This window comes from Tripterygium wilfordii, chromosome 13 (assembly GCF_013401445.1).
Source record: "Tripterygium wilfordii isolate XIE 37 chromosome 13, ASM1340144v1, whole genome shotgun sequence".
In the NCBI taxonomy this organism is placed as follows: domain Eukaryota; kingdom Viridiplantae; phylum Streptophyta; class Magnoliopsida; order Celastrales; family Celastraceae; genus Tripterygium; species Tripterygium wilfordii.
In genome coordinates, this window is record NC_052244.1 from 15863327 (window position 1) to 15876455 (window position 13129).

At 37.6% G+C, this 13129-nt stretch overlaps 2 protein-coding genes across 2 annotated transcripts; one reads left to right on the forward strand and one right to left on the reverse strand.

The window, feature by feature from the left end:
- Nucleotides 1-287: 287 nt before the first annotated feature.
- On the forward strand, nucleotides 288-9932 carry LOC120013620 (probable LRR receptor-like serine/threonine-protein kinase At4g29180). The gene is made up of 10 exons (XM_038865496.1): nucleotides 288-570; nucleotides 639-1185; nucleotides 2155-2618; nucleotides 2880-3015; nucleotides 3118-3189; nucleotides 3272-3340; nucleotides 3704-3775; nucleotides 5279-5350; nucleotides 5460-5540; nucleotides 9673-9932. Exons 1-9 carry the CDS (start codon nucleotides 495-497, stop codon nucleotides 5500-5502), a joined length of 1551 nt encoding a protein of 516 aa, XP_038721424.1. The 5' UTR covers nucleotides 288-494; the 3' UTR covers nucleotides 5503-5540; nucleotides 9673-9932.
- On the reverse strand, nucleotides 5503-7686 carry LOC120013621. Its single transcript, XM_038865497.1, has one exon. It carries the CDS (start codon nucleotides 7270-7272, stop codon nucleotides 6526-6528), a length of 747 nt encoding a protein of 248 aa, XP_038721425.1. The 5' UTR covers nucleotides 7273-7686; the 3' UTR covers nucleotides 5503-6525.
- Nucleotides 9933-13129: the final 3197 nt, after the last annotated feature.

A 13129-nucleotide genomic window follows, 5' to 3' on the forward strand; every position in this document is an offset into this window, starting at 1 on the left:
TTTAGAGTATTAAAGTGGGCCTCCAAATGCTGAGTTAGTGGAAAGCTACCAAAATTCACATATCAATTATGGATTAGCACGTAATAATTATTAATTAATAATGTTGATAACGGGCCTCAGTCAAATGGACCGGCCACATTCCCAGTAGTACTAGTTTGTTTTGTTATACATGCAAGGGTTTTGGACTGGGGACGCCCCGGCCCCTTGGGCCTTAGGCCCTTAGCTTGTTTTAAGCCCTCGCCAACCGAACTGCCGCCTCTGACTTGGCCAAAACCTTTCCCGCGTCATCCCCAACTTCCTCACGACAAAATTCCTTACCTCTCCCCCAACTCCACTTCCACACTCTCTCTCTCTCTCTCACCTATTCCTTGCTTGCATGACTCACCGAAGACTCATTCAATTTCAAACCCAACTCAACAAACCTAACAAATCTCCCTCCCTCTCTGTCTTCACTACCTCCCATTACATGTCAACTCTCCTCCTCCGCCTCCACCATGTCCCCTTCCTTTCCCCTCCTCTTCTTCCTCTCGCTACTCTCTCTCCTCTCCGTTTCCCTCTCTCAACCGAGAGGTAACAACCAAATATCTCTCAAGATTCTTCGATTTGTTACTTTCTCTTTCTAACGCTGTGCGTTTCAGGTATTCTGATTGATTGCGGCGCCACCGTCGGTTCCAAAATCGACGGCCGAGAATGGTTTCCGGATGGAAATTTCGTGTCTGCCGGGACGCCACGGAACCTGACGATGCCGGTTCTTGTTCCGATTTTGTCGACTGTTCGATCGTTTCCATTAGAGAAGAATCTCAACCGCAAGTTCTGCTACGAGGTGCAGGTGTTTCGGGGAGCGAAGTACTTGGTTAGGACTACTTACTTTTACGGAGGGATCAACGGCCGTGATTCTCCGCCGGTTTTCGATCAGATTGTTGACGGAACCTTATGGAGCGTGGTCAACACAACGGAAGATTACGCCAGGAACATGTCGTCTTATTATGAAGGGGTTTTCGAGGCTCAAGGGAAGACCATGAGCGTGTGTATAGGTGCAAATCGGTTTACGGCTTCGGACCCATTCATATCGGCTTTGGAGTTTGTGATTTTAGGGAATTCGGTGTATAATTCGACAGATTTTGGGAAATACGGGTTGACTTTGGTTGCGCGGAACAGCTTTGGATATGGTGGACCTCTCATTAGGTGAGTTATTGAAAATAGTAACATTAAATAAATTGAACTTCAGTTATGGTGTACATTCTAAGTGGAAATCCTCAACAAATTTTCTGCTAAATGTGGTTTTAATTAGAGCGCATGCCTTTGTCTTCAATTGGAATTTACTTGGCGTTTTAATTGAATTTGATAGAGTAAAAGAACTGTCAAGGTTTAATATCAAAGCAAGTGAATATGGCTTTTGCATATTGATGACCTTTGTTGCGGTGAACTTCAACAATGTTCCCCAATGGTTTGGGTGTGTTCTGTTTGGCATGCATTTTTGTTACTATTTGGTTGAGGAATTATGAGTCTGTCTTTGTCTCTCAACTGTCAAACAAACATTGAGGAGAAAATTGAAAGTCATAATTGGTTGTAGACACTTGCTTTGGATACAGTCTCATCATTCGGTAAGTAAAATTAGTAACAATATTAAATGAAAATCTAGTTGTGGATTTTATGGATTGTGGTGCTACTATCTATATGGTAATTCGTAAGCGTCATTGTTCTGTACTTGGTTTTGATAGAGGATACATGCGGTTTGTTTATGATGGGGGATTGATTTAGCAGTTTGATAGAATTTTCAAGAGCCAAACATGATGTAACTTTTGATTTCAAAGCAAGAGAAATACCTAACAAGGACAACAGAGTGATGGCTCTTGCGGCCTTGAACTACAACATCGCTCCTCAATTGGTTTGTTTTGTTTTCTTTATATTAATTCGGTTTGAACTGTGGTAAAATATTTAGTTTATGAGTGATGAGTCTATATACTTTATTGTTATACTTCAACAAACATTGAGGAGAAGATTGAAATGATAATAATTTGTAGGCTAGAGGGAGCGTTGCATCAGCTTACAAATTGCATTTATGTTTTATCTATATCTGAACCAAGTTGAAGAGTTTTTAAATAGCATATGTTCTCCATCATTTTTCTAAGATCGAATATTTGGTATTACCAGGTATCCTGATGATCAATTTGATCGGTTTTGGGAGCCTTTCAATCAAAGTGAGTCTACCGTAGTAAGCAACAGAAATATATCTGTTTCTGGCTTCTGGAATCTTCCCCCTTCTAGATTATTTGATACCAAGCTTTCATCTGGTCAATCTGAGGCCCTGGAGTTGAGATGGCCTTCGTGGCCCCTTCCAAGCACAATGTACTATATAGCGCTATACTTTGCAGATGATCGTGATTCCTTGTTTGAAGGCTCAAGGGTGCTTAATATAAGCATAAATCATGTAACATATTTTGGCAATTTGAATGTGACCCCAGCAGGTGCTACTGTATTTGCAACCCAGTGGCCACTTAGTGGTCTCACAATGATTACCTTGTCTCCCACTGCTAATTCAAATGGTGGTTCTTTGATCAACGCTGGAGAGGTTTTTGAAGTTCTGGCCCTTGGAGGAAGAACAATTACCCGAGATGGTATGATAATTGGTTACTGATAGCATTTGTCCAACTTGCTGCAATAAGGCAGCTAGAGGAAAACATGTTTTATGGATAAGAAAGAAATATGAAAGATAAAATAGTCCCTTTTAAGACATAATGGGTAGTCTAGTCCTTTTTTCTGCAAAATTCACGACATTGGGCCCGTTTTGTGAGCTTCTGTATGTGGCTTCTTTCATTTTGCTCAGTATTTCATCTCAACGATGCTGTTTTTTTAATGTTATTATTTACTTGTTGCAGTCATAGCTTTGGAAACTATAAAAAATGGTCTCCAGAACCCTCCACTTGATTGGAGTGGCGATCCTTGTTTGCCCCGTGAATATCAGTGGACTGGAGTAACATGCTCTGATGGCCCTCGGATTCGCGTAATTACTCTGTGAGTTGGATATTGCAATGATTAAGGCTCGTAGAATCATTGTCGATCCCTCGTTTATTATCACTACTCAAACTTACGATTTACTTTTCTTCATTGCACCAGGAACCTGACGAGTATGGGAATTGGGGGATCACTTTCACCTACTATAGCCAAATTGACTGCATTGACTGGCATGTAGGTCATCATTACTAGATTTCCTATTAGTGAGTGTTTAATGGATGAAGATTTTGTTGCTGACCATCTCTTCCTTTGACAGCTTGCTTGGAAACAATACTTTGTCCGGACCACTCCCTGACCTTAGCTCACTGAAGATGCTTGAGATACTGTAAGTCATGAAAACTTTTGATGTTTTCTATATCATTCGCTTTCACCAAGCCACTTGATTATATGCATAGAGTCAATTGCACAAGCTACTACTATTAACACCAATATCATAAATTTCAACATGAAATCCATCATTCTTATTGCATTTAGTTAGATGGTGTGCTTTATCATGTGACTCTTTAGCGATTGCTTTTATATGAGTGATCGTGTTTTACTGTTTTTGCTATTCAATTTGTTGGAGCCAGGCCAGCCACTTTCTGACATGCTTCTTATATATATATATATATATATATTAATAAGTGTGCTTGTTATATGTTAAATTTGGTTTGTCTTGACTTGTAAAAACCTTTTCTTTTCATGAAAGGCATTTAGAAGACAATCATTTCAGTGGAGAGATTCCCTCGTCACTTGGAGACATTGACAGATTGCATGAACTGTAAGTCTTTTACCTGTATTCTGCCATCTCTGTATGCACACTTTCTTCCATGTCATTTTGTGCAAGTTGTCGCAGATTACTATTATGCACAATTATACCATCCATATATTGGGCTTTTTCCCCCTGAAATGTGCTTATATTTGTTTTGTAAGTGAAACTTGTGTGTAAGATAAATAAAATCCTTGTAGATTGCTTTGAGTATCAACTTTTTGGGAATTCTTCCATTCATCATTCATTGCTTTAAAACTGACGCCTTGTGCCTGCCGTTGTGTGCTTAAGTGCTTAACCATGTTTTTTCAGACTGAAGAATCCTTAAAAAGGGTGAAATGCATCAGCAAATCAAATTACAATATGTAGGATGACATAGTTCCTAAAAATAATTTTTGTTATATAAATATTTTTGTAACATTTATCTGCCAAGTCATGCACAATTGATAGTGGATTAAAACCCTCCTCTGTGCTGGTGGTCTTCATAGATTCCCCTTAATGGTTTCATTTGACTTAGGTTGGAAGCGATAGGGAAAACCCATCTTGTTAACTCCAACTCCAAAGTTGGATTGAATGGTTCTTTGGTTTTGTCTGGGACTCTGGTGGATTAAAGAAAAGCTGAAAACCACTCATGTCCAATTGAATTGCATTTCTTCTATTCTGTTTTTAAATGTTTTATCACTGGATTGGTTGTCACCGCATAAAGAACATACAGTAGAATGAGGTGACCATTTTCCAGTGGCTAAGCCAATGCTATGAAGGAGCATTTGTGTTAGTATTTCTACAAATTGAATTAGTAGGGTGCCTCCTTTTGGGTAGAATGACAGGGTTGAACCTTCAGATAACAGGAAGGCAAGTATTTTGGGTTTTTGATGACCCGAGGAAGTGTTCTGTAAAATACTGTTCCAAAAGGCACCATCTCCAGGGATAACTGATTCTGCAAACATTTCTGGTATCACAAGTTGTCTTAGGCTGGATCTTCGCAAAATACTTATATTTTCAATAAGTTGTAGGTCTCTTGCAGGAATGGGATAAAAGGAATCCTGCTTTTGGCAGTATGCTTTCGCCCCAACTCTGTGAACCATACATAAGTTTGGAATCTAAAATGAGACTGTTTGTACCATACAAAACTTTCTCTGACATTCTAGATGGAATTTCTGGTGGATATTTTGAGAATTTGAAGGCACTTGCAGAATATATAATATGATTGGTCCTTACTGGTACTGCCTGCCTTGCTTTCCATGGTTGGGAGATACTTGGAGGGCATTATTGTGTCCTTAGCTATTGCACATGATTTCGTACAAATGGCAAATGAAAAATAACATCAGAAGCGTGCTCATTCAGATCAAGAAGATGATAGCAAATGCTGAAGGGTCACCATTTGAGATGTTTTATTTGATGGCGGGAAAACTTCATTTTATGCATTTCATGCTGCTTGCTTTCTTAATTTGTTAAAAGCAGTTTTTGTTTGATGTTGGTCTTAGATTAGCCTAACCCTTTACCTTTGCCTTTCAGGTTCTTGCAAAACAATAACTTCACTGGCCAAATTCCAAGTAACCTTATTGGAAAAGCTGGCTTGAACCTCCAGTAAGTTCATATATTTCCAAAACGGAAAAAATTTCAGATATTTCACCGGTTTTTTTAATTAATCTTTGGATTGCAAGTTTTAAACTAATTTCTTTAATTATCTTTCTAGGACTTCTGGAAATGATTTTTTGACCCCGTCACCGTCAGCTTGAGCAAATTGGTCGCTGCATCCTAAGGCATAATTCACAAGGTCCACTTCTCATGAACCTTGATTGCCACAATTTTTTTTCCCTGACTCATACCTTGAAGTGCTCAATACCACTCTTGTTTTAGAGTTGTTTCTACTATAATTTTTGTTCTGCTATCTCTACTCGTGGAAATTAACTTGCCAAGTGTGCTTTGATATGGCCTGACAAAAGCTTCTGTTGCATTTGGTGTGCACAATTGTAGTTTTGTAAGTGGTTGTCCATAATCTAATTTTCATTTCTCAACTGCATTGATTTGTATACCCCATTGTATGTCAATTATTGATATATAATTAAAATTAACTTGTATAATAATTTCCATATCTCCTTGTTTGTGCAGACTGTGAATTTGTGGTTGCTATGTGTTTTGTTATGTGATGTGGTCTCTGATTATTTAAATTGTCACCTTCTTGAGCAAATTAGTTTGTATACAAAGTGCTTTTCCTATGAGTATTGAATATTCTGAGGCTCCATTTGGTACATCTTGTTGATATTTAACCGCACGAACACTGGTCCCATGAAAGATACAAAGCGCTGTGCATAACAGCTCTCTCACCTTCATTTCTCATTCATAAATGGAGTCAGAGCCATAGGGTCTGCAGACTTCTTTTCTTTTCTTTTTCCAGAAATTATTAACAGTTCAATAGTGTTTGGACATTGATCAGATTCCTTCATCCAATCCTGCAACATGGGACCCTTGATCCTCAGTCCCTGCATCTTGCATGTGCTACTTTTTCTAGTTTCTATCCAAACAAAACTAGAACAGTCTACTAGTTCATCTAGGAATGAGAAAAAAAAAACTTATTATGCTAATGGAATTCAACAAATATAAGTCAGCATTTACATCGTAAATCATCATATTTGCCACATTCAACATTGATCTAAGCACAAGAAAAGCACCAAAAAAAAAAAAGGATTTAGTACAATGAAATAGATAGCACTAGCAGAAATGAACATATTAGACAAAAACCTACAGATCCGGCCAGTTTCTCATCTGAACCTATCCAATCTTCCTTTCTTGAGTGGAAACAAAGGTGGTAATGTGTTGCTCTTCACTTGTGTGCAAATGGGCACATTTATCATTGGTCGAATTCTGATACTGGCCGATCTTGTTCTCTCCAGCCCTTTCTTTATCCTCTTCACATGCTTCTCTGTGTTCCATGCAGAGCCTTCTTTCTTTTCTTCTTTAATAACAACATCAGCTAGTGAGCTTGAAGAAGTTGATGTTGAAGAAGAAGAAGATGATGGGGACAAAGAAGAAGCACGTTGCTTCTTCAACCTCAGCAACTCTTTCCAAAGAACAGTGCATTTTGGTGGCCTTGGAGATGGGTCATCATCAATAAACCAACTCACCTTTGGCTCCTCCTTGTTGGCCTTCTCTACTCCCTCTTCTTGCTCATTGTCCTTCTTACTCAAACTGATCTTATTGAGCTTCTCAGAATGCTGAAGTTGCCAGAAGGGGAGCAGCTTCCCTTCAAAGAAAAGCTCATCTGCTGTTATCATGTTATTCCCATTCATATTGCTTGAGAGGAACTCAAATTCTGGATTTCTTGCTTTCTCTCTCTCTATTTCTCGATTCTTTTCACTCTGGGTGTTTGGGGTAATAGAAATAAAATTCTTTTCATCGAGAAAATCTGCAGAGAAAGAAATCCGGGGACTTGAGGTAGGCTCAATAGATATGGAGGCTGCTTGAACTGTTTCTAGAGAAACCATTTTGTTTGTGATTTTGGGTTTCATAAGAAAAAAAGAGGGGACGGTTTTGTGGAGTTAGCTAGTGAAGTTGTATGTATGAGGAAGGTGCATGAGATTTGTGATTTATAAAGGGAAAAAAGGAAAAAGATGCCACTTTTACTGCTTCATCTTAATTTCTAATCCTTATGTCTTGTTGTTGTTTAGTTGGTGTTTGGACGGTGAGACTGATATAATAACTAGGTGGTCTGGTGAAACCCAAACAAGTGAAGTAAAGTAGTGTTTAGAATATGGAAACAGCACATGCACACTTTCAAAACTTATAGACAGAAAGGTTTCACCATTGTTTTGCCTGTAGTTCTATAACTCTAACCTCTAGTAGTTCTATACACTAGATTTGACCTTTAACGTATATTTTCTTCTACTTTTTTTGAAAAGAAAATAAAAATTAAATAGAAAGAGAGATTTCTATAGTGTTTAAGACTTTAAGCTTGGTGATTGTTGATTATAAAAGTGGATTAGTTAAGGGGGGAGAGAAGCTTTGTTGGGTTCAGTCTTGTAATTGCGGGGATCACAGCATGTGGTCACATGAGAGTAATTTCTTTCCATGTGACATCTGAATCAAAGATAGATATGTTACCTTCTCCTGACCAAGATACCCTTTGAAAGAGATTGGACTTTACTGGTACACTTCGTAATTTTCCTGTCTGGGGGATGGGTTTTCTTGTCAGTGAGAGAAAAACTAATCAAGTGGTAGATAATCATGCACAATACTTGAAAAGCTTTAAGTTGAGATTTGGACAGGCTTTAATTATACCCAGACAGCTAATAAACATAGTTAGTCATCTTTTGAGTATTATATACTGATGCCTACGACTTGGGAGGCTCTATTATTCATGAGCACGCTAGTTATCTTAGGCGTAATATTTTGTGGTCCTTCTCTAAACAGTGATAAAAGCTTTTATTGAACTTGGCAGAAACAATAAAAATCACAAGCACATATAGAGACAAACCAAATGCACATGAATCATCTTGCTCTGTAAGGTTGTTTTCTGGGGTCTGCATCTATGATTCCACATTCAGTGATTGTTATTCATGCAAAATGACATGTGTGCTCTAGAATGGATGTTTATAAATTGGGTTTTTCATGATTCTTCACAAAGTTTTAGACCTTGATAGAAGCTCTGAGTTTGGTCTTGCACTCTTGCTTATATGTTTGCTTCTGTCTGTTGTGTATTCTGTCTGTATTTCAAATCTTAATCCCCAAGATTCCATCTCCACCCTCGCAAAGTGAAGAAAAAGAAGAAGAAAAAACCCCCCAAGTTCTCCATGACTAAATCAGTTATGTGGGTCCTTTAAAATTTGCGACTCTCCCATGAAGGAATAGTTGCATCCATTACAGACAAGCTAGAGTAATGATTTGAGGGACAAGAAGCTCGTACTTAGTTGTATGGACCATTTGATTGATTGTTAATAGTTTTAGGAAAAAAGAAGGACCGCTAAGTTTGGGTCCTTTTGAGTTTGTGAGACTTTAAAACAAGGTGGATATTATGTGCTATAGTGGCTTTTGTGCACAATTTAAGAGGATAGAGCGACTGACCCAGAAAAGGTGTTTTTTTTTTTTACTGAGAACGACATCATCCATAGAAGCTTATCCTTTAGACATCGTATATGAGTTTAAACTTTGGTTGTGTCACACTCCCACCTGTGTGCATAGAAATTCTCCATCTGATTAGATGACATGGCAAGTTCAGTCAAAACTCAATGCATGGTCACAAGAGTATTGCTCTAAGCCTCCGACATGGAAAAGACTCTAATACAGCAAATGTGGGTAGACCCAAATAGTGGGGGGGGACCATTCATGATTTCATTCACATTTTGTAGTAAAATAAACAGTGATTTAAGCCTGGTTTCATGCAAAGCATAGCTTTTGTTTATTTATTTTTTATTTTTTATTTTTATTTTTGTGTGTGTGTGTGGAGCTGGTGTTTAACTTGCTACATGAACAACTTGGGTATTTTAAATGCTATCAATCATTCTTTAATTTTTCTCATGTCTTGTAGCTGTTTGATTAATATAAGTGAGCCCAACAATATTTGACTCTGACCAAAGTTGGATTTTGTATTAATTATGAGTAGTTGGCCAAGGCCATTTTCAACTAGGCATGTTGTCTCAGATGTGAATCTCCTTCCCATGGGGTCCTAAATCATAATTCTGTCACTTCTAATATCTCCTTCCATGGACCCTTTTCCCCATACCTCAAGTGATTAACGATGAAATCCAAGAGACTGAATTTATCTTCAGTATCTTCTGATACTCGGATTGATTAACCTCAGTTTTTTTTCCCCATTAATGTAGTGTTGTTTTTTTGTGTGGGGGATAATATACAACAGTACTGGCGTGAGCTTCATTATTGATAATGATTGTGTTTTTTTGTTATATGTGTAGGTATGTACCATAATTGTATTGTGTGCTTATGCACTTCAGCTTGGGCTTTACTATACAGACAGAAATTTCCAATGGCGGAGAGTTGATTATGTATCAATAATTAGAGTGTTGGCCGGTCAAAGAGCTATATAAATCATTTAGCCTTGATCTTTGACTTGCACACAGTATGATCGTTAAGGCAAGCAATATGGTTGATACAACTTCACCTATTCACTATCTTTTGATTATAATATCAGAATCTGGTGTTTTGAGAGAGGAAAGATTAAGTTGCTTCAGGAACTATGCATAAAATATATAAACTAATTACATGTAGTGGCAAAAGATCTTCTTGGCCCATTCCACCAGGCCTACGGCCCATCTTCTTGGTCCACCTTAACTATTCGATTGTAGACCCGAGTGCCTAGATTTTACATATGCATGTCCAAGTTAATATTCTAATAACTAATTGCTTGATTTGACTACTGAGGAAACCATTGAAACAAAATAGTCAAGCAAGGCTGAAGGCTCAATCTTCTAATCCCCATACCATTTGTTTGATTATTGAATATCCTTTATTTTTAAAAAAAGAAAAACCTTTTTTTTATATATATATATATAAGCCAAAATTAATATATATGTCTCTTGCGCTCACCTAAAGATTGACGTTGACTTGAGATGGAAAGGAGGTCCAAAACCCACATGTCCTATCTCTTTCCCTTGTTATATATTTTTGCAAACAAAAGGATTGTTTGGCATTATTGTATTTACCTCTGGAAAAATAGACGTTTCTGTTGCTCTCTGTCGACATATACATACATTATCATTTTATATCACAACCATCAAAACGAAAGTAATAAATGCCCATAACTCATAAGACCGGCCCCAAAAATTTGTTTCTTTATTTCCACTCAATAAATTAATTAATTAATTAAAGGTTGTGTTATTGGAATGAACTGTATTATAAACTCAAGTTTTGGTCGAATAGTTCAATTTGATTTTTTTCCCTTTGTAGTTTATTTATAGATTCACGACCTAATGATCATTGCATTTCAAGAATTGAGATTTTATGTATCTTTCGATGATAATTTGAGACTACAATTCCTATGAGAATTCGAGAGCCCCATATCCTAATATTGAGCTACTTAATCTAATGTAAACATCGAAGGTGAATCCCACATCGGTGGATTGAGGGCCTGAGTTACAGTATATGAGTCGGGTAAACCTAACATTAGTCAATTGATTTTCTAGTGACTAGTTAGGCCTGTTTGTTGCTGGACTTGGGTCTCAATCTACATCACAATCCCACTCCATTCAAGCCTTAATCCGCGAATCCATTTTGGTTAACTTGATGTCCAGTCATCTTTCATGGATGGCCCAACTAGATTTCACTTGTAGATAGCTGTAAACGTTGCCAATTGTCATGCATCCATAGTGTATTGTGTGGTCCGATACATATATACATACAAATACAGCTGTAAATATATATGGGACCTCCTTTCGAACATGATTAGATTCGAAATATCTCAATAGATGATGTTCATTGTATCCCCTTCTGATTTCAAAACTAATACATATAGAAAGCTACCTCTCTATACCTCAGTCATACAAATCATTAAGTTGCCGTACTTGTACTATACACTTGCATTATATATGTACATATAACATTTATGTGTGTGTATATATATATGTAGTGACAATGACGCTTCCTGTTCCATGCTGACTAATACACTATAAATCGATTAAACATGTTAATCGAAGTCAATGCATGCATTGATCAAGCATTATGGCACCGTCTTGTCCAAGCAGGCTGAACTTGCCACATGGATGTTTTAGAGTGTGTTTGGATTGAGGGATTTGGGGGGAAAGGAAGAGAGGAAGAGGAAGGGGAAGGGGAAAATATTATGTACAAGGATAAAATAGGTATTTAACTTATAAATGACTTAATTAATAATACATTCCCTCCAAAATGACGCCCTCCATTTTGAGGAGTAAGTATTTTGACAAAAATTTAATGAAATCTTCTCTCCAATTCCTTCCAAATCACTCCCCTTAATTTTTTTCTTAACTATCCAAAAAAATGAATTGGAAAAAAGTTTCATTTCTCTTTCCTTTCAAATTCCTCAATCAAAACACACTATAAAGGAACCAAACACAAAAATAACGAAGTGCATAAGGAAGTCAAAATTCAAAATCCAACAACCAAATCTTTGTTCTAGGAAGATTGTTTTGCTTGATGTTTGCCCAGTTTGTAATTTGTATTCTAAATCCATTATGCATGCCTTGTTTTTGTGTTCCAAGGCCTCTGAGGTTTTTACTTTTAGTTCCAAGCCGCTTCAAAAACTTCCTTTGGTGGGGTCCTCATTTAGAGAAGCTTGGTGTTACTACCATGAGAAGCTCGGTCCTTCGGCTTTGGCTGAACTAGTTGTGATGCTTCGGATGGTTTGACATCGACGAGATTCTCTTGTGCACGGGGGTAAGCTCCCTCTTCCCCATGGAGTTTTTAATCTGGCTGTTGAATCTATCCGTAGTCTGCTGATTGATGTTCAAGCTACAAGGGGCAGGTCTTCTCTGTTAACTATTCCTCCTGCTTCTTCTTGGAGTCCTCCTCAGCTGGGTTTGGTTAAAATTAATTTTGATGCTGCTGTGAATTCCAATCAGAATATTACTGGTTTTGGATGTATTATTAGGGATAGTCAAGGCTTTCCTATGGCAGCCTGTACAAATAGTAGACCTGTGGCTTTTAATCCTCTTTTGGCCGAAGAAGCCGTATCTGCACTCTCTGCTGTGTTATTTGCACAAGACTTGGGTTTTAGTGAAGTTCATTTGGAGGGTGATTCCTTAACTCTTATGAATGCGCTTAATGTGAGGGATCTCCATGTCAATTTGTCGGATTGGGGTTCAATTGTTCAAGAGATATTCATGGTGTTGAATAATTTTTGTAGTTGGCAGGCTACGCATGTGCGACGGGATTCGAATGTTGCTGCCCATTTGCTTGCTAAAGGAGGTCTATCTTCTTCTTCGTTCCAAGCTTGTATTGAAGAACTTCCACAAGAGCTTCAAGCAGTTGTCTTGTCTAATGGTCTAGTGTAGTGTGGTTTTTTATGGCTATATTTTGTTTTGCTTTGTTTGGTTTTAGGTGTTTGGTTTTCGTCTGCCCAGTGGGCAGAGAAAGTAATCACGGCAAGTGATTTCTGTATTTGATTGTATTCTAATACGAGGAGGTCATTGGCCTTTTTTCAAAAAAAATATATAAATAAGTAAAATTGAATGGAGATTGTTCAGTTCATCAACTCTTTCTAGTACTATAATAAAATCAGTGTTTTAAATACCGAATTGAGCCGGTTGAATAAGGTAATGTTCGATCCCCTAGTATGATTACACATAAATATCGAGTTTGTGTTATGCCGATAAAATATTTATAAGTCATGATTGTAATTTACTTGGGTACTCTCAAATAGTAAATCTTAAGTCTTAACCA